Source organism: Apium graveolens, chromosome 10, assembly GCF_009905375.1.
Source record: "Apium graveolens cultivar Ventura chromosome 10, ASM990537v1, whole genome shotgun sequence".
Taxonomy (NCBI): Eukaryota; Viridiplantae; Streptophyta; class Magnoliopsida; order Apiales; family Apiaceae; genus Apium; species Apium graveolens.
This window is the reverse complement of record NC_133656.1, coordinates 146234617-146253977: the sequence shown is the minus strand read 5'-3', so window position 1 is coordinate 146253977 and position 19361 is coordinate 146234617. Positions and strand designations below refer to the sequence as shown.

Here is a 19361-nt window from a genome sequence, read left to right as displayed (position 1 = left end):
ATCCAATGCTTTTATATCTGAGCAAGTGATTTTATGGTTCCCGTAACGGAACAATTAGTTTTATAGGTCCTGCGATGGGACGAATGATTTGAAAATGGAAGTAGCACGCTAAAACCTAACCCTACTATTTACACAACACTATTAATAAAATATTTAGAGAGCATGCTAGCTATTAAAGATCCAGTTTCAACAGTTATTCAGTTGTTATCTGTTTACACTTGTTTTAGTTGTTTTCTACTAACAAGATGTAATTTATGTTCCTATAATTGTTTATTATAAACTGCTTTAGTTAGTATTCATATAATAGACTGCTGAGCGGTTGATCGCTCACTCTTGCAAGTGTGTTTGTATATTTTCGCATTGCAGATGCCTAGGAGTTGTTGTTGTTTTGCTAAGGGCCAGTTTCCAATTCCTCCTGTGTCGAGCTCCTCTGAATAGGTTGTGTCTGGCGAAGTGTGGTCTGTGAGTTGCTGTAGAATAATAGTCATGGCGGGTTGTTTTTAATAAGATGGTTTGTAATAAGTGTGTAACCTAAATTAGACTTGAACCTGGAAAAGATCTTGTGGAGAGTTGTTTATATTAAAATAAAGTAAGTTGGTTGTATTATAATTGTAGTTTCATGTTGTTGGTGACGTCAACTCCTGACCCGGGGTTGAGGCCGTCACAAATTTTATGGTCGAAAAAACCCTTTCTGTAGTTGTTGTAGAAACTTGAAGTGTTAAAACAAGACAAATCAACCTATAAATTAAATTGTATTGTGTTGCCTTTCCCGTATCAACTAGTCGTAGACATAAATCAGAAAGAGTAGACAAATCCTGAAATTTAGCATGGTTAACCACATCAATCTTGTGATGATCAAGTTGAAGTTTAAGATGGTACATCTCTTGTTGTCCAAAATCAGCAGGATAAAAGGTAGTAGCAAGTGTACAAATATGCTCAATGTCAAATAACCTGAAATTGTTCTTTGGTTCCAAAGATGTGCTTAATCTCAAAAGCTGCACAATATCATCGTTGATCCTATAATGTAGCTCTTCTAACTGAAAATCAATTGCAGAGTTAAATATATCATAATGATAATGATGCTCAACTGATATATCATCTATTTGTCGCACAGATTGGATACCATCCATATAACGAGCATTCATATCTGGTATATCAATTTTATGCTTTACACATACTGACATGACATAATCTAAAAGAACGTCAAAACCCTCATCTCTTAGAGATTGTAGCAATTATTTTGTTGTTGCAACTAAATCCATGATATTTAAGATATCAATTGATTTACTTTGTAATGCTCGACAAAGCAAATCTGTAAGGTCCATGATCTTATGCATCAAGTATAGCACAAATAGAAAGTCAAATGATTTCAGTGCCTTTAGGGATCCTCTGGCTTCTCCACGCACAGAGTTAGAAGAACTACTACAATTTTTAATATTTTCCAACAAAGGAATTATTGAACTAAACTTATCAATCAAGCTGCAAATACAATTAAAGTGAGAACTCCACCTTGTGGATCCAGATCATTGTAAATTCCCAATCTGATTAAGTCCCCTACCAGTCTCACGTTCTTCACTTGCCACAAAATTGTCAACCTCTATTCCATATGTATTCTGTAACTCCAACAGGCGTTTAGAAGAACCAGTGACAATATTTACAACATGAGACAACATAGAAAAGAATTCCCAAATGGAATCTTGTTTCTCAGCAGCCCCAACCAATGCTAGTTGTAAACGGTGAGCAAAACAATGTACATAATAAGCATATGGGCATTCTTTAAGAAATAGAGCTTGTAAACCATTAAATGCACCACGTATATTACTAGCACCATCATATCCTTGACCCCTCATATTATGAATGCTCAAGTTATTCCGTGTAAGAACGTTAGATATTTCTTTCTTAAGAGTTAATGAGGTAGTATTAGCTACATTAACAATATCAAAAAAGCGCTCACGAATAATACCATGAACATCAACAAACCGAATCACAATGGCCATTTGTTCTTTATATGATGCGTCTATTGATTCATCAACTAAAATGCAAAACTTAGAATCTCCTAATTTTTCACAAATTATATTTCTTATTTTTGAAGTAAGGATGTACAAAATATCTTTTTGTACCTTGGGGGAAGTATACATGGCATTTTTTGGTGTATTTTCCAAGACAACATTTGAAATATCAACACTTAGTCTACCAAAAACTTTGATCATCTCAATAAGATTACCTCTGTTACGAGAAGTTGATGATTCATCATGACCCCGTAATGCGCATGCTTGCAAACTCAAGTATTGGACAGCCTCTATAGTAGCTCTCAAGCGCAGTCTATTCTTCTTTACATCTTCCAATGATTGAGAATTTATGACCTTGTCAATATGTCTTGTAACATTGGTCAACCCGTCAAGAGAACTCGTTGCTTTTTATGAGGTGAATAACCTTTTCCAATATGCACCAGAAAGGACATCTCTCATTATCATTAACTCTTTTCCAATTCTTGAATCCATCAATAGTAATCATGTTGTGAAGATGAATCCTTTTCAAATAGAAAATACGGAAAATAGAATGCGGCATCTTTTGAAACTGAATACTCTAGCCAGGGCCATGAGTTGAACCAAGATGCTTGAAATCGACGACGTTGATTTCCAAACTCGGTAGGTGGATATTGATCTTTATGTAGTTTAGGTTGACACGCTTCAAGTCTTATATATTCACGCCTAATATCATCACGAACATTAGGTGGATACTTCCAAATAGGACGACGAAGACCAGGGTCGCGTTCAAGAGATGTAAGATCAATAGGACTAGTTGTAGATGTAGGAAGAGCACTAGGAGTAGCTGTAGCTATGGCGGGAGCACTATGAAGATCATAACTAGTAATAGGTGTAATACTGACAGTAGCTGTAGGATCAATGGTAGTAGTAGTACAAATAACTGTAGCATTAGGAGTAGTCGTGGGAGTAACATTAGGAGAAACATTGGAAGTAGCTACAACACTAGGAGTATTTGCAAGAGTAGCATTGGAAGTAGGAAAATAAGAAAATAATGTCTTTCTTTTCCGACCTTGATTCCTGCAACAAAATTAAAATTCTTTAATAGAATAAATTTACAATGTCTTTAATTTTAAAGAGCTCATAAATACTAAAATATATAATTCATATAAATAAATTAATTGACAAAGTTAAACTATATAATTAACAAACTTACATTGATTTTGTGAAAGAAAAGTAAACCAGGCAGGGGCAGAGAACGTGGCAGGGAAAAGAACTGTTTGATAAACAAAAGAGGTCCTAATATTTAATCTAGGATGAGGATTTTTTTTTTAAAGTAGGTTTGTGTTATTTAAGCAGGTAGGCAGTCACAATCACCCATGTGGAGACGTGCTTCTGTAGTGCTTCTGCAGCCATGCTTTTTTTATTGTTGTAATATATTCTTTGAATTAAAGTGGGCTGCCAAATTCTATAGACCTAATTTTTGAATATTTGTTGGGTTGCTTATGTATATTAACTGGGCTTCAAATAATCTTATCTGGGCTGAATGTATAAGTGCCTTAAATTTATACTAAAAATTAAATGGGCTCTAATAATTTGACCAGGGCTGGAGCCAACCCCAGCCGCCCAGTCCATGGTCCGCCCATGCTTACAAATCTATTATATATATAATAGAGCAATTAGGGGGTTTGTGAGACAATTTAATCATATTAAAATTACTGAATTGTCCCTGATAATTGTATATTAATATTAATTTTCATTTAATATGCATGTATTAAGTACCTCTAATTTAATATGTCTGTATTAAATACTCTTACTCATTATTACGTAAATTAATTACTACTTAATTACTTAATATTAACAATTTTTAACTATATATGAATAAATTAAATACATTTTTTAAGAAAAAAAACAAGATTAGTGAATGAAGGCACGAATAATATAAATTATTCTTGATTCTAATAACACAAGAACAATTAAAAAATGCATAATTCCATACAATGGATAAATTAGATTAGATTAAAGTTTTTAAAGATTTATGTGATGTAATGTTGAAATTTTTTGATTTAAATATAACAAATATCTAATTATTTTCCTTTTTGAAAAAAAACAAATATCTAACATTCATGTATATAAGAAAAAAAAACTAGGATCATTAATATTACGACACATGCTTCGAGTCGAATGGATCAATAGTCTAACAAAATATACTTTTATCAAGATCAGCAATCATGCACTCCACTTATCTTACTTTTAGCATTAAAATGTATAGTTATTTTAAAATATTATTTATTCACATTTAAAAATGCTAGTGCCTTGCACGGGTAAGTATATTACTTGAGACCTTATTGTTTCAACTTAATCTTAAATATCAAAAAATATATTTTGCGATTGTATAATCACAGCCCAAAAAAGTAAAAAAAATACTCATATACACGAATAAATACATTAATGTCATTAATCCACTAAGAAATAACATGAATATACTGTCAAAAATTATAATTGAAAAATTATCAATTCGAGCCATTTAGAGGATGTTGCACGGATTATAGAGCTAGTTTAGAGTAATGATACAAAGACAAAGAGTGTGAAAGAAGATATCATCGAGATTTGAGTTATCGAGAATGCTAACACCGATTTCAAAACCCCAAATGCACAAACGTCAAATTCATAATCTCCAAAAAGTTCTTTCATCTCCATCCATCTCCATCTATTTTCTATTTCTCTCTCTATCCTCTCTTCTCTTATTAAAGTAACAAGTAACGCAAACTCTTATTTTTTTTCTCTTTCTTTCTCTTTGTTTAAATACCTTTTTTTTAATAAAAGCCTTGTTATTCTTTTTTTAACTAATACTCTTAAAATAATATTTTGATTATAAATAAAAAAAACAAACTTATAAAAACTAATTTAATTATAATTCACTAGTATTATTGAATAATAAATATCAAAAAATCTAATTAAAAAATATCAAAATATTATATATGCACTCACAAGTTAAAACATATCACATATTTTATCACGTCATTTAAGAAAATTTTCAAGAACCCGAGAGTACTCTCTAGTCTACAGGTCAAAGCCTGCAAGGACACAGGTCAAAGGCTTCTCCTTGGAGATCAATTAAATATACGTTTACCATAATTATATTTTAATCCACATCCCAATTTGTCAACTTTATCATCTGGGTTGCTTCTACTATTTTTTTTTATAATTCACCGTAATCTTACAATAAATAAATAAAAATATTATAAAGAGAAGTGAAGCAAAAGAAAAGAACATATCTTGAAAATTCTTGCTTGATTCTTTAGAATAAAGTGATGGCCTTTTGATTGCAGAGCAAATGGGCATTGTGTTTTACTCATTTTGTGTATCTTTCTGCTCTGTCTGCTGCATAAAGGTCAGTGATCTTATTGGTGATCATGGTTTATTTTATTTAAGTAATTTTTGGTTTTTTTTCATGTTTTTTGTGGGTTAATTTGAGTTGGGTGTTGTTGAATTTCTTGAATTTATTGGCAGTTAGTTCTTGCATGAGAAGGGTTAAGTTGGGTTTTTGGGTTGGTGAATTGGGAGAATTTTGGGTGGTTTTTAGGTTGAATTGGGTATAATTTATGGAGTTCTTGATTGAAAGGTCGCTATAGGTCGCTTTTAGTGCGATGGTCAAGTGTGTGTTTGTTATAGGCTGTAGTTATAAATTATGATCATGATATTCGGTAAATAGTCTGTTTTAAAAGATGGAAATAAGGGTAAAATGTTGTATATATTGGACTTGGTATGATTTTTTTTTTTTTTTTTTGCTTTCTTTTTTGGAGTTCTGAATTGGGTTCGGTTTAAAGTTGATGAATTGCTAGTTTATTAATTGAAAGTTTTGATCTTTGTGATGGGATAGTGTAGAACCGGGTTTTCTTTTAAAATTGATCAGTTCTTTGGTTTAGTGGCCGAAAGTGTTGATCTTTGTGACTGGATAGCAGAGTCCGTGCAGTGCTATTTTGGTATATTTGTTTCAAAATTATTGTTTTATTTATGTAAATAATGTGCGTCCTACTTTTACTTTGTACAAGAATTATGTTATTATAGTTAATTAGACCTACTGCTTGATGGTTTTAGGTATAATTTGTGTTCATGTTCTCAATCGTAAACTTTCTTTTGACTTTTGGACTGCAAAATTTTTATATGCTTTAAGTTTATCTCGATATTCATGTTTTTAAGGATTGTCCAGAAGGGCGAAGCTGAATGATGAAGAATGAGAATTGGATCAAGGGACGTGTGAAAACAAGAATAACTAAAAGACTCAAAGCATTGATAATTTGCCTCCATTCAGGGGAGCAATCAAAACCAGATGAAATGATCTCTTCATCCGAATCATTAGCTACGAGGGACTATTCAGCTAGTGTGCATTCGACTCGAGCCGTTGATGCTGAACAGGAACCAGATACTGGCAAAATTGAGGAAGCTGAATTATCTCTGCGGGAGAATGGTTCTTTGAATTACGAGGTTTTTCTTTATCAAATTTTTGCTGCAACAGCTCTTAATTACCTGAACACTTCTTTAAGTGAATTATGTTAATCTCATACTGTTACATTTTTTTATGTCCCGGTCCTCTATTCTTTCACATTATTCAAGTCTTGTTTCTCATCTTTCACGCTGTCCTTATTAATCTTCTGTGCATGTTTTTTAGGAAGCAAGAGCTTTGTTAGGAAGACTTGAGTATCAAAAAGGAAACATAGAAGCTGCACTACATGTGTTCGAAGGAATAGATATTGCTGCAATCACACAGAAAATGAAAACCACTCTTGGTGCAAATGTAGAAACTCTAAAAAGGAGCTCACGTAATTATGCTATCCCACCAATGTCCATACATGCTGTCAGTCTGCTCTTGGAAGCCGTCTTTCTGAAAACAAAATCATTGCAAATCTTAGGGAGGTATAAAGGTAATTTTGGAGTATAGTCCATAAGTTTAACATGGGGTTGCAGTTTCTCTGCAAAGTTCATGAAAACTTATAATTTTAGAAACAGTAACTACATTTCGAAAAATTTAAAATGCCTGAAAAGTTGAGCTGTAACAGTACTGTGTTTTTTTTTAATTCTAAATACAGCCCTGTGAGATATAATGCCATTCTACTTTTAGTACTTAAGAAAGCTATAGAGAGTTTGTAAAATCAAGTAAGAAGAATAGGTTCCTTTAAATTTCCTTGTTTGTTATATTAGTCTATATGACCATATATAGCATTTACCACTTATTGCTGCACTGAATTCAACTGAAAGACAGCTTCTTCGCATAATAAATAACTATGAGCCTATCAAATCACTAATATTAGTGAAATCTGACTAGGAACTGTAATAAAAATACAGGCATTCAAAAGTACGTTCAGTTGACTAGGTTCTAGTATAAAATAGTTTGGGTTCAGAATATATTTATCAATTTTAACCCCAAGCCAAGCTAGTATTATAAACATCTAACTAGAAGACCAAGGTAAACTTGAAACAATGAGTTGTGAGGTGTTCGATGTGGGTACACAGCTAATCTTGAAAGATCGGGGTAACAAAGTTTTATTTGGAATGTCAATATAAGAATTAGGATAAATCTCTCCCTCTGTGACCGTCATCTACTCGCAATACATGGGTTTTTACTGTTTTCATGCCTCCGTTATTAATATAGACAGTTATTACAAGATTACTTGTACCAGATAACTGCAATTCGAACACTTATATGACTCTTGCGCTTTTTTGCAGAGGCTGCTCAATCATGCACAGTTATTCTGGATATTGTTGAATCTTCATTACCTGCTGGTTTTCCTAAAAACTTTGGTGCTGACTCTAAATTGCAGGAAACACTTAATAATGCGATCGAGTTGCTTCCAGAATTGTGGAAACTTTATGACTCTCCACGTGAAGCTATACTGTCATTTCGGCGGGCTCTTCTCTTTTACCGGAACCTAAAGGCAGAAACTGTAGCTAAGATACAAAAAGAGTTTGCCACTTTTCTTTTGTACAGTAGTGTAGAAGCCAGTCCTCCAACCCTTCGTTCCCAACTGGATAGTTTGTATGTACCTAAAAGTAACATAGAGGAGGCTATTCTTCTCTTAATGATATTACTAAGAAAAGTATATCTTAGATTAATTGACTGGGACCCAACTATTCTGTATCACCTGCAATATGCTTTATCTCTTTGCGGAGGAGGAATGACTTTGGCTAATCACCTAGAAGTATTGTTTCCTGGGATCATTGATAGAAAAGAAATGTATTACACGCTAGCCCTCTGTTATCACGGGGAAGGAGATGATTGTAGTGCTTTAAATTTGTTGAGAAAATTGTTGCATAGTAGTGAGGATCCAAATCACTTGCCATCATTATTGATGGCTTCCAAGATCTGCAACGAGAGTGGTAGTTATGAGGATGGCACAAAGTTTGCATTCAGAGCTATGGAGAATTTGAAAGGTAGATGTGACCAGATGGCAGGTGTTGCCAACTATTTACTCGGCATCTCACGGGCAGCACAATCTAGATTAGCTCTAACAGATTCTGAAAGAACTGAGAAGCAGTCCGAAGCTATCCAGTCCCTGGAAACAGCCTTAAGAATGACAAATCTAAGCAATAGCAGTATCGTATATCATCTCAGTTTGGAGTATGCTGAACAGAGGAAATTGGTTCCTGCACTTCACTACGCGAAGTCCCTGCTTAGATTGGAAGGGGGATCTAATATTTTAGGATGGGTGTTGATAGCTAGGATATTATCTGCTCAAAAGCGACTTGATGATGCCATAGCAATTGTCAATGCAGCACTAGAGCAGACACAGAAATGGGATCAAGGAGAACTGTTTCGAGTTAAAGCTAAAGTCCAGATAGCACAGGGTAAATTAAAGGATGCTATCGAAACATACACGCAGCTTCTTGCCGTTCTTCAAATTCGTACCAAAAGCTATAGATATGAGAAAAAACTTCATGAGGTAGGTCACTTCATGTAGCTTCAGAATATGTGCATGTCAATGTCCTTGGGTTTTTAAATTCTTGTACCCTTCTTTCAAAACTTTACTTGCATTTTATTTAGTTTTGCTTTTAAATATACGGATGGGTCATTCTTTTGCCATTTACTTCTAGAAATATACGTTTCTCTTGCTTCTTCGAATATTATTATAATTTACTTTGTACTGATTGGACAGGACTCTGCAAATCGTTGTAGGAGCTTGGAGTTGGAGACATGGCACAATCTAGCTTTTGTGTATATAAGCTTGTCAAAGTTGCACGATGCTGAGATTTGTCTCTCGAAATCAAAGGCCATTAAAATATATTCTGCATCTAGATGGCATGCCACTGGTATGCACATCTTTAATTAAATTAATGTCTCTTTTTATCTTCGATTAATTAGAGCATGTGTAATGTGTGTTTGTGTGTGTGTATGACATGTACTGGATCAAAACACGAAGAATTTGCGATTTCCAGCTATATACTAAAACTTATAGCAATTCCAAAATGATGTAATCGGGAGTTAACTTGTTCCAGGTGCGCTTAATGAAGCAAAGGGTAACCACCACGAAGCTCTTAAAGCTTTTGCAATTGCTTTAGATATCGATTCAACACATGTCCCAAGTCTTGTTTCAATGGCTGTGGTTCTCAGACGGTTTGGTGAACGATCACTTCCACTTGTCAGAAGCTTACTGACAGAAGCACTACGGCTTGACAGAATGAACCACTCTGCATGGTATAATCTAGGTCTGCTGTACAAAGATAAGGGCGCTGCATTGGCACTAGAAGCTGCTGAGTGTTTTGAAGCTACTACATTTCTTGAGGATACTGCACCTGTCGAGCCTTTCAGATGATCTTCAAGTATATCCTTTCTCCGATTTCACAGAAGTTTTATTTGACGAAATTTTTACACGGGTCTCATGAGCAAAATGTATAGAAATTTAGTTACACTGTTCCATTTCAAAGATAACACGAATAATCTTGACGGAAAAAAGATAACACAAATGAAGTTACTTTGTTAAAAACTTGTACTGCCCTGTGCCTTCATGCCTGTAGTTTAGTTGTAGTTTGTTATGATAATTGTAGTGACACTATTTGTAAATGTGTTAACTTTGCGATAACTTGTAATTTCCTGAATGTATAGCTGTATATCATGTATAAAAATGAAATAAAACAAATCAGTTTTGAGATGTATTATGATTGATCAAATATCATTGTTTCATTTTCACAATCATATTTATTTTGTGGTTTCAACTTATACTATTTATTTTTCAATTTTCTTGTTCTGAAACATATGGCCAGAAAATTATTTAGTTATGAAGTGTATATGTACTATATATCCTAAAATTACGCCAATATCTTTTATAATATTAATCAAAAGAGAAAAATAAGATGTTACTTGACCAAAATTCGACAAGAGGTTTTAAAAAATGTTGGTAATGGGAGTTGAACCTTAATAAGCTCATTCACTAATATATTTTTAAAATCATTATACCAAATTATCACTTGTGTTTTTCATAATACATATAATATGTGAGTTTTATTCAATACTGAGACATTTTATTTAATTTTAAACATAAATATTGAATTATTTGTGGAGTTAATTTTAATAAATTTAATTAAAATATAAGTTCAAACATAATACATTAACAAATCATTACCTTATTTATTAATAATTTATAAGTTTAAAAATATGTTTTAAACCTTTTTTATATAAATTAAAATTAACAAATCCCTATAGTTTTTTGAAATATAAAAAAAAATCGCATATATATCACAATTATAAAGAGTCGGTGTTTTAAGTTGAATTCGAAATCATAATTTGACCTAATTTTTTTATAAAAAAATTACTTGAAATACTTCTTTTTAATTTGAATTTAAAATTTGGTCCATTTTTAAAAAAAATATTCGTCATTTGGCTATGTGAACCGATTTTTTCAACATGAGGGATTGGAAAAAGAGAAAAAAAGCACGAGATAGATGAGATTTACTAGTTGGCTATCGGCATAGTGGCTCATCACTCCTCTCTGCTACCTCATATATTATCGCATGCCTAGCTCTAGAGATATCCTGATCTTACTAATAAAGGAATATCCAAACTCCTGCTTATTTTCATTATCATTCTTTTTTAGAAAAAATAAATAAATTGATTCACTACGTAATTTTAGTCAATTTGAATTTTGAGTCTGACGAAGACATCTGATCAATACAAAAAAGAATGTTTAATATCAATAAATTAAATATGTTTAATATTTTTTATAAGGTCAATTCAATAATTAATATGTATCAAATTTGCTAACTTGGACAAAATTTACTAACTCGTGAAATTTGACATGAGTCGTCACAAAATTTATTGATCGTCCAAACTTTCAAGATGTGTGTTTGCTGGTAGAAGCTAGAAACCCAATTAATTTCAATGTAGTATCTAACCTATCAGATCAGATAAAAGACTCACGGTTGAAAATAAATAAATATTATTATTGAAATTAAAGGTTAGAATCATTTATAAATAAAAGCCCGACAAAGATTAAAATAACGATATCTTAATCTATATGCTAGAAATAATCTATGTTTGACCTATATCAACGCAACCAACATTATATCATATTTTAAAAATACATACACCTCATTTGACGTATTTATATTGTAGTCTACATATGTTGCCAGGAATTTAACAACTTTATACTAACACTTTAATACGAGATTACTGAAGTTTAATTTTACGTAGACATCCAAATACAACAAATTTCAATTACATTTACCCATAAATATTGGACCTATATAAAATACGGTTAGTATCAACATATTTTTAACTCAAAAATCACATATAACCAAAATCTATCGTGACCAGAATCATCAAAACTTACAAAAAATGGTAAATGCAACATAGTATTTCATCAATTAACGGTTTAAATAATTATTGAGTATAAAATATTTCGAGTGATATTTTTAGTATATTTCAAATTAATAATAAAAGACAATACATTTTATTTTCTAGAAAACCCTTGTTGACTGAAATTTAAAAATTATAACCTCTCTATTACGTAACTTCAAAAATCATAACCTCTGTGTTACCGAACATTACTTGAAAATAGTCTGTAGCAGTGTGGTTATTCCAGTTGAATATAAAGTGTGAACCGTAAAAAGAGAGTAGCTTTAGTGGACAAAAGTTCAAAATGAGCTCACCAAGAATGAACAGTCACTGTCTGAAACATGATACTGTATCTACTTCCCAAATCTACTTTGACATTACAGTCTCCAAGAAGACAAAAGTACTACAAACACACACTAAAAGACAACCCTACACAGAACAAACTGGCCCCACCAAAATTTACTTTCTTTTAATTCAGTAAAGGCTTTTTAATAGGTGAAAATTTAGAGTTTGTTGTTGTTGTGGAGAGAGAGAGAGATGGATGGTGGAAAGAGAGAAGAGGCAGGACAGTCATCTGAGAAGTCTTTTGTTGTTGTTGATGATGATGATCAAGAAGATGTAGAAAGAAATGAGATTATTGGTGATTTTGTTCCTGCTCCTCCTGTCCCTCTTAAAGATCAGCTTGAGAAAGACAAGGTTTTTATTACTCTTATTTTCTGTGCTTATTGACTAATCTTCATACCACTTTCAATTTGTTGATAGTAACTAACCCTTCAAGGGTCTTATTTGTATTCTTCTTTTGATTTTAGTTCAGTGCTTTATTCATTTTACCATTTCTCTGATGTTGGCTCAAAGTCTAAAAAAATATAATGGTTTCAGCTTAATGTAGTTGTATGTAATCTTGTTTTGCATACATTTAACATTTTAGTCTCCACATTGTAATTCTGGATGTTGGATCCATTCTTATTTGAAATTGGTACAATATATTTTTTTTTGGTACATTAGATTTTCAAGTATTCAGAGAAGGAAGAAGGATAATAAAGGGAATCCTTCGTTTGTTCTTTTTAAACATAGACTGTCTTTTTTGAATTTTGTTTCGGAAGTGCTATTACTGATTCAGTTGCTTTGTAATCAACAATCTGTATCTTTTGGGGATTAATCATTTTTTGCAGGATGATGAAAGCTTGAAGAGATGGAAAGAACAATTACTTGGTTGTGTTGAAAGCGATTTGAATGGTCTGTAATTAACTTTATGCTTATTGATTGTAAAGTCTGTTCACTTGGCTTTTGGTTTGTTCCATTTCATAAACTGGTATTTGTTTTGTTAGGACAAATGGATCCTGAGGTCACATTCCACTCTATAGGAATTTTGTCTAATGACTTTGGAGAGATTAATACTACTCTGCCTGTCGACAAACTTCAAAATGGGAAGCCTCTCTTTACACTCAAGGAGGGATCTGAGTACCGGCTTAAGTTAACATTCACGGTATTGCACAACATTGTCTCTGGCCTGACCTATACAAATGCAGTATGGAAGGGAGGAATGCAAGGTTACATTCTGATCTTTCTTGATACTGATGTTATCATTGATATGTTAGGGTTGTACACTTGTACTTGCAGCCAAATTTAATTGCTTACCTTTTTTGTTTACTATCAAAGAGTTTTAGGAGCTTAGTTGTACGTTGTACCTGGCTCTAGCTCAGTGACCTCCAGCCCTGTAATTCTTTGCCTCGATACAACAATTAATATTGTTTAACCTGGTGGAGATTGGTCCAAACCAAATGCTTCTATTTACGTTTTCAAACTGTGTTATTATGTGACAGTGCTTCTGTTTGAGCTTCATAGCACAACTCAAGTATATTTTTTCTGGAAGCACATAGATGCTATTTCTTATGTAGACCTTCTATCAGTTGGTAAATAATTACATTAATTAAATTGTGTGCACATAGAACAAGAAGCAACAATAATGTTCTGCTCTTTTGTGGCCTGTTTCTTTAATCACTGTTTAAAATTGTGAAGCACATATCTATAATGAATGATGACACAAATACACCGCATGAACATGAAGCAATGAGAATGTTCTGCTCTTTTATGGCCTTTTTAAATTCCTATTTAAAAATTGTAAAGCACGGATATGATGACACATTGATAAATTCATTTTCTAGTCATTTAAGTTATAACTATTGACCAAATTAATATAGGTTACAGTTTCCGACTGCCCTTTTGTGTCTTCATTCCAGCTTATATGTTACTTATGAATTAATTCCAGTTGATCGAAGCAAAGGAATGTTAGGAACTTTTGCTCCACAACGAGAACCGTATGTGCATACCTTAGAAGAGGAAACAACTCCATCCGGTGTGCTTGCAAGAGGGATATACACAGCAAAGCTTAAGGTAGAGTAGAACAGTTCTTGTCCCTCTAGTAAATACTTTATTTAAATATATCGACAATTAACCGTATACTTTGAATTACTCTGCCAATAATGTTCATATGAACACTCAGATGTTATTATTTATGATATGCACAATATATAAAAAGAAGCTGTTCACAAGATAAAAGATATGTTGCAAGTTGTAACATGTATTTGGACTTAGCTTCTCAAACTTCAACTTCTATTCTGTACTAATCAGATGATTTTAATACACACACACACACATTCGTATAAACTCCTATAATACTGTGTTCAACTCTGTTTCTTCTTGTAATGTAACTCTTTCACACAGTTTGAAGATGATGACAGAAGGTGTCATATGGAGCTCAATTATTCCTTTGAAATAAAAAAGCGATGTTAGCGAGGTGCTTGTGCAAGTTTGAGGTCTTCATTCTTGAAGTGTGTTTCTTTTTGGGGACCAAACTTGATCCTGGTTTATAAATTCTGTTAGATATGCTTTTTGTGGTCATGACAGATATATAAAGTTTGACTTGCTCAAAGTACATTCTACTATAAGCTGCGATTCATTAGTTTGTCAAAAGTTTCTGATTGGTAATGTTTCAGTTTGTGGTACAATTAATTGGTGCTATTGGTTTTTGGTTAATTTCTAGTTGACAACAGCAAGCAAGTTTTACATTAACAATACTTTTCGTTTAAACCAAACCAAACTAAACGTAGGGGGTATCCGATGTACTCAGATTAACCGAGTAGAGAGATGGAAGGTAGATATACACACACCTATACTCTAATTCGAGAATAAAGAGGCTGTTCTCTATGAAAGCTCCCCGTTTAAACAGAAGTCATGTTGCCGTGTTTCTTGTTTACCATTAAAATAGATATATTTTTAAGACAAGGAGAATATGAAAAGGATACTAGAGATCAGGGCATCACTATTGTTTTATTGAAACTTTTAACTTGATTTTGCCGTAATATTACACCCCATAATTAGGCAGCAGATACTGCAGGTGAGAACAATGAATACATACATGTATAGTTGGAATTTGGACATTATATGTTGCTATAATAAAGTCAAGTGTAGCTGAACTGGCTGTGAATATTGCTGTATGCTTTACAATGAATATCCAATTGACATAACTGTTCAGAAAAAATTGGGAAATGTTGATAATGCACATGTATAGAGATCATGTTAAAAACAGAGTTTAGGTTGGTCTGTTTTTAAGCAGTTCTTTTGATTATATTTTAAAGCATTTTTATCTGTAAAAAATATAAGATGTCTTAAAACAATATAGTTTCAGAGAGAAGAAGCCACTGTGCAGCCAACAAACCATAAAGTTGCAGAAAAGAAGTCATTCAGCAGCCAACTATCAGCTGTGACATTACTATTTACTAGGTATGGATCACAATAAAAGTTCAGCACATCCATGGATAGCATTAATTACATAGATAACAGAATGTGCCTCAAGTCGCATCGATCAAATCAACTAATATCCAGTTTCTCCAATTTATTATTACATAATAATGAAATAGGAGCAAACATTTCTTCTACAAAGACAATTTAGTTACAAATATTTCACAGCTAAACCTCTTTTCATATGAGCGCTGCTGCTGCTATCAAGGGTTTCACCACTTTTTATCGCATGTTTTGACGTCTGTTATTATAGCGGGTACGATCATTGTATCTTGGTCTGTCCTGAGCTCTTTGAGGTACTGGCTGCACTCTGCGTTCTCTCTCAGGGGACCTTTTGACAATCTCACCATTTACTAGAAGCTCAGCTGGTAAATCATGACAAAAAGATAATAACAGAGTATTTAGCAGGAATAAATTTGGTATAAGCAGTGTAGTTACAAAGTCAATACGAACTCAATCTCGGCTAAATAAAGGTAACTGACAACAAAAATTCTGCTGTTTTATATAAGATGTTTCTATCAAAGAATATCATATTATCATAGATACACCAATATACCGCTGCGGCAAGTTTAATAACGTCAAGAAATGGCATCGATATGTTAATATATATCCACGAGCAATGCTGCTCTTTCAACCAAATTGAGTTCATTCTACTTGGGCTGTAAAGGCCAAGTCAAATTTCTATATTATAGTTACTAAACCAGTCAAGAAAACAAAACTCATGTTTTATCTCCGTGAACCTCAAACTCCAAAGTTTTGAACAAACAAATGATCAGGTGTTATTGATTCGCTTCCCTCTATTACTATAATATGCTTTGGAGTTTGGACGTATAAAATGAGTTGTACAGTTGCACCCCTGAATCTATGTTTAGCAAGCCAGATAGTACTGTTAGATATATTTGCTGCTTCTAAAAAACAAAACATGGAGCCTTACACGAATGAATAGAAAAGCACATGGGAAAAGAAATACCTTTCATTCCTTTTCAACTTTAAAAAGAAAATGGAAGTGGCAAGTTCATAGTAATTTAGCAAGAAGAATATTGGTATAGCAGAAATATGTAAGACCCACAAACAAAATGATATGTAGTGTAGAATGTAGACCAAGCCTACCTCCATAGTCTTTGTTTTCAGCATCAACATAGGAATCAGGAAGCACAAACAGAACACCAGGCAAACCTGTGCAACATATGAAAACAAGTAGCATCGAGGTAGAAAATCAAGTAAGCATATAAAGCACAGCGTATACAGGGAAAATACAAACCTTCAAGCTTATTAGATGTCTCCTCATCAATCTCACATCCAAATCCAAAGTACCTCTCACAAGATACATTGTAAATCTTCTTCTTTGCTTCATCCTCACTGATAAATCAAACATGCCACAATATTCAGCTAAAACACGGAGTCTAAAATTACCATGAAGAGTAATTTATAGTTACACTTTAAATGGTACAATAATAGAATTTGATCACTGGTCAAAGTTACTCTTATAGAAGTTTATTGATATATTCCTTCCCAAGGAACACTTATATTGACAGTTAACAAATAAAAAGAGGGGAAGGGGTTTTAATAATATTTTAAATAAACAGGCACAAAATCAATACATGTATTATCAGAAGTCAGAACTCACACAACTCTTGAAGATGAGGTTTAAAAATCTAGCAAACCTAGAATATAATGCATCTGCACATGATTAATAATTTTCAACCACGGAGAAGTAACTTTACGACCAAAGAAGTGCTGTATCTTCATACACCTCCACCGGGGGTTTAAACTGGTCAAGTTACTTCTTAGCTACTTGAACGAGCTCTTGTAAATATTTGAAGTTGGCTCGAGAAATGATTGAGCTCCAGCATCACATAATTCAGCTCAAGAAAAGATCTTTCTTCTTCAACCATTACTTACTAATAAATTTTCACTCATCAGACACATTATCAAATTAATTTGTATTCTCCACCTAAACACAGTAGTTAACATAGTTAATGTGAGCTTTCGAGCTGAGCTCACATCTATCAAGTTTCAGTCAAGTCAAATTACTGAAACTATTCAGCAGGCTTAAACTACTCAAGTTTCGAGCTTTCCGGTGGAGCCAAACAGAAGCCTCTTTGTTAGGCTCAATTTTACTACATTAGTACAACAATCCAGCTTCCAACATTTCCTCCTAGTCCATCAAAGTACTAACAATATAAAACACACACATAAATTACTAAACAATAATTAATATCACTTATAAAATACAACACTATATAATTTTCGTTAAATTAATATTTTTTCCTCTGTCCAGAAGACAACACATTTTTAACTTCAACCAATAATCTCGATAAATGAATAAAATTTTCCGGTTCCAAGGCTAATAACATTACCTTCCAAGAACTTTGGCAAGGGTTTCGATATAACACCTAATCATCTCATCCTTACTAGCACCTTCTCCACCCGGTTTATCCATCACAATCAACCAGTGCTCATAATCACAACCCGGAAACAACGGCGCCATTTCCGTGGGAGGTCTATCACTATACCCACTATTTCCCGAGTTCAACGGCGAGTACGCGCCGCCGGACCGATTAACCCTACACCTAATGAAGCTATGGCGAAGTGGTGTCGGCGCGTGAAGCTTGTGTGTGAGAGTTTGTGTTGCACGCGCAGCGCGTGTGAATCCTATTAAAGGTGGGGAGGTGGAAAAAAGGCGTTTGGGGATGAGGAGGAGAGTGGGGGATGATCGGCCGGTCAGGATTGAACGGAAAAGAGGGGTTGATGCCATTGTTGATAGTGATGAAATGGAGTGATGATATCTGTGTGTGTATATAGTGATGGTGTATGTATAGAAAAGGGTTTTTAGGTTTTTGTTATTGGATTGGATTTTGTTTGCATTTAAATGAAAGATAATAAACTGCCCCTTTCTTTTTCGTGATTGCTAAATGCACGATGTTCAAAAAATCCGAATCCCGAAATCCGATCCGGAAAAAAGCCCGAAAATCTCGATCCGTAAAAATACCCGGTCCGGTTTGGCCCGGCCCGCGGGCCTTAAGTGGGCCTCCTTTTTTTTCGAAAATCCGGCCCGGCCCGAAGTCCAAAAAACCCGGATTTAAAAAAGCCCGGATAAAAGTCCGGATCGAAAAAAGCCCGGATAAAAGTCCGGTGCGGCCCGGATAAAAACTCGGGCTTTTTGAAAAGCCCGATTAAAAAAACGATTTTTTATATAGAATTTGAAAATATACAATACCTTTTATGATTTTTAAAATAATATATCATAATATTAGAAACAATTAAAGTATATATGATTATTTATATATTATATTAAAAATAATTATTTATTTCGGTGTCTAAACTACTCTATCTAATATATCAAGATATTATTTTCTCTGGTATTTAAACTACTGATAATTTGAGTTAGAATATATTTTTTTAATATATAAATAAAAAGCCCGGATAAAGCCCGGTTCGGCCCGATCCGGCCCGGCCCGCGGGCCTAAAACGGGTCTTATATTTCTTAGGAAGCCCGGCCCAGCCCGGTCCGATTTTTAAAAAAGCCCGGCTCGTTCCGTTTTAAAAAAAAACGGGTTTTTTAAAACCCGGATAAAGCCTGGCCCGGTGGGCTTTTTGTGCATCTCTAGCTAAATGCAGTTGATTTATATTCCATTACAAATTTGAACTTCACTTATGTTATGCAAATGAATGTTTTCACTTATATGCGTGCAAATGAATGCATTTAACACATATATTAAGTGATTCTTTAAATACAATAAATA

General features: G+C 33.5%; 5 protein-coding genes across 9 annotated transcripts; 2 read left to right on the top strand and 3 right to left on the bottom strand.

Annotated features, from left to right (window-relative positions):
* Positions 1-391: 391 nt before the first annotated feature.
* On the bottom strand, positions 392-1145 carry LOC141691113 (uncharacterized). The gene is made up of 2 exons (XM_074495856.1): positions 739-1145; positions 392-470 (listed from the first exon to the last, which is right to left on the bottom strand). Exons 1-2 carry the CDS (start codon positions 1143-1145, stop codon positions 392-394), a joined length of 486 nt encoding a protein of 161 aa, XP_074351957.1.
* A 378-nt stretch (positions 1146-1523) lies between these two features.
* Positions 1524-3631, bottom strand: LOC141691112 (uncharacterized). Its single transcript, XM_074495855.1, has 3 exons — positions 3603-3631; positions 2550-3065; positions 1524-2376 (listed from the first exon to the last, which is right to left on the bottom strand). Exons 1-3 carry the CDS (start codon positions 3629-3631, stop codon positions 1524-1526), a joined length of 1398 nt encoding a protein of 465 aa, XP_074351956.1.
* A 1406-nt stretch (positions 3632-5037) lies between these two features.
* On the top strand, positions 5038-10132 carry LOC141691733 (protein NPGR2-like). 5 transcript variants are annotated; one of them, XM_074496491.1, is made up of 7 exons: positions 5038-5076; positions 5318-5379; positions 6199-6473; positions 6658-6910; positions 7713-8926; positions 9140-9293; positions 9480-10132. In XM_074496491.1, the coding sequence occupies exons 3-7, from the start codon at positions 6213-6215 to the stop codon at positions 9794-9796; spliced, it is 2199 nt and encodes a 732-aa protein (XP_074352592.1). In that variant the 5' UTR covers positions 5038-5076; positions 5318-5379; positions 6199-6212; the 3' UTR covers positions 9797-10132. The 5 variants fall into 5 exon arrangements, with proteins under 5 accessions (XP_074352592.1, XP_074352591.1, XP_074352593.1 ...); XM_074496490.1 differs by having other exon boundaries at positions 5060-5076; positions 6189-6473; XM_074496492.1 differs by lacking the exon at positions 5038-5076 and having other exon boundaries at positions 5125-5379; positions 6189-6473; positions 9404-9536.
* Positions 10133-12190: 2058 nt separating this feature from the next.
* On the top strand, positions 12191-14833 carry LOC141689124 (rho GDP-dissociation inhibitor 1-like). The gene is made up of 5 exons (XM_074493313.1): positions 12191-12510; positions 12987-13050; positions 13143-13364; positions 14084-14208; positions 14539-14833. Exons 1-5 carry the CDS (start codon positions 12352-12354, stop codon positions 14605-14607), a joined length of 639 nt encoding a protein of 212 aa, XP_074349414.1. The 5' UTR covers positions 12191-12351; the 3' UTR covers positions 14608-14833.
* Positions 14834-15539: 706 nt separating this feature from the next.
* LOC141692688 (multiple organellar RNA editing factor 2, chloroplastic-like) lies at positions 15540-18482 on the bottom strand. The gene is made up of 4 exons (XM_074497600.1): positions 17976-18482; positions 16877-16974; positions 16726-16791; positions 15540-15980 (listed from the first exon to the last, which is right to left on the bottom strand). The coding sequence occupies exons 1-4, from the start codon at positions 18371-18373 to the stop codon at positions 15838-15840; spliced, it is 705 nt and encodes a 234-aa protein (XP_074353701.1). The 5' UTR covers positions 18374-18482; the 3' UTR covers positions 15540-15837.
* Between the last annotated feature and the right edge of the window lie 879 nt (positions 18483-19361).

What these genes read in the sequence shown, in the direction of transcription:
- LOC141691113 (XM_074495856.1), bottom strand. Translation starts at nt 1,145, where the DNA reads ATGAATGCTCGTTATATGGATGGTATCCAATCTGTGCGACAAATAGAT. An exon ending in CAATACAATTTAATTTATAG is followed by an intron (nt 471 to 738) that starts GTTGATTTGTCT and finishes ATTATTCTACAG; the next exon opens with CAACTCACAGACCACACTTC.
- LOC141691112 (XM_074495855.1), bottom strand. Translation starts at nt 3,631, where the DNA reads ATGGGCGGACCATGGACTGGGCGGCTGGG. An exon ending in CCATGGACTGGGCGGCTGGG is followed by an intron (nt 3,066 to 3,602) that starts GTTGGCTCCAGC and finishes ATTTTGTTGCAG; the next exon opens with GAATCAAGGTCGGAAAAGAA. An exon ending in GATGCCGCATTCTATTTTCC is followed by an intron (nt 2,377 to 2,549) that starts GTATTTTCTATT and finishes CAATGTTACAAG; the next exon opens with ACATATTGACAAGGTCATAA.
- LOC141691733 (XM_074496491.1), top strand. Translation starts at nt 6,213, where the DNA reads ATGATGAAGAATGAGAATTGGATCAAGGGACGTGTGAAAACAAGAATA. An exon ending in ATGGTTCTTTGAATTACGAG is followed by an intron (nt 6,474 to 6,657) that starts GTTTTTCTTTAT and finishes CATGTTTTTTAG; the next exon opens with GAAGCAAGAGCTTTGTTAGG. An exon ending in ATGAGAAAAAACTTCATGAG is followed by an intron (nt 8,927 to 9,139) that starts GTAGGTCACTTC and finishes CTGATTGGACAG; the next exon opens with GACTCTGCAAATCGTTGTAG.
- LOC141689124 (XM_074493313.1), top strand. Translation starts at nt 12,352, where the DNA reads ATGGATGGTGGAAAGAGAGAAGAGGCAGGACAGTCATCTGAGAAGTCT. An exon ending in TGTTGAAAGCGATTTGAATG is followed by an intron (nt 13,051 to 13,142) that starts GTCTGTAATTAA and finishes TTGTTTTGTTAG; the next exon opens with GACAAATGGATCCTGAGGTC. An exon ending in TATACACAGCAAAGCTTAAG is followed by an intron (nt 14,209 to 14,538) that starts GTAGAGTAGAAC and finishes TCTTTCACACAG; the next exon opens with TTTGAAGATGATGACAGAAG.
- LOC141692688 (XM_074497600.1), bottom strand. Translation starts at nt 18,373, where the DNA reads ATGGCATCAACCCCTCTTTTCCGTTCAATCCTGACCGGCCGATCATCC. An exon ending in CTTGCCAAAGTTCTTGGAAG is followed by an intron (nt 16,975 to 17,975) that starts GTAATGTTATTA and finishes TTGATTTATCAG; the next exon opens with TGAGGATGAAGCAAAGAAGA. An exon ending in TGAAAACAAAGACTATGGAG is followed by an intron (nt 15,981 to 16,725) that starts GTAGGCTTGGTC and finishes ATGATTTACCAG; the next exon opens with CTGAGCTTCTAGTAAATGGT.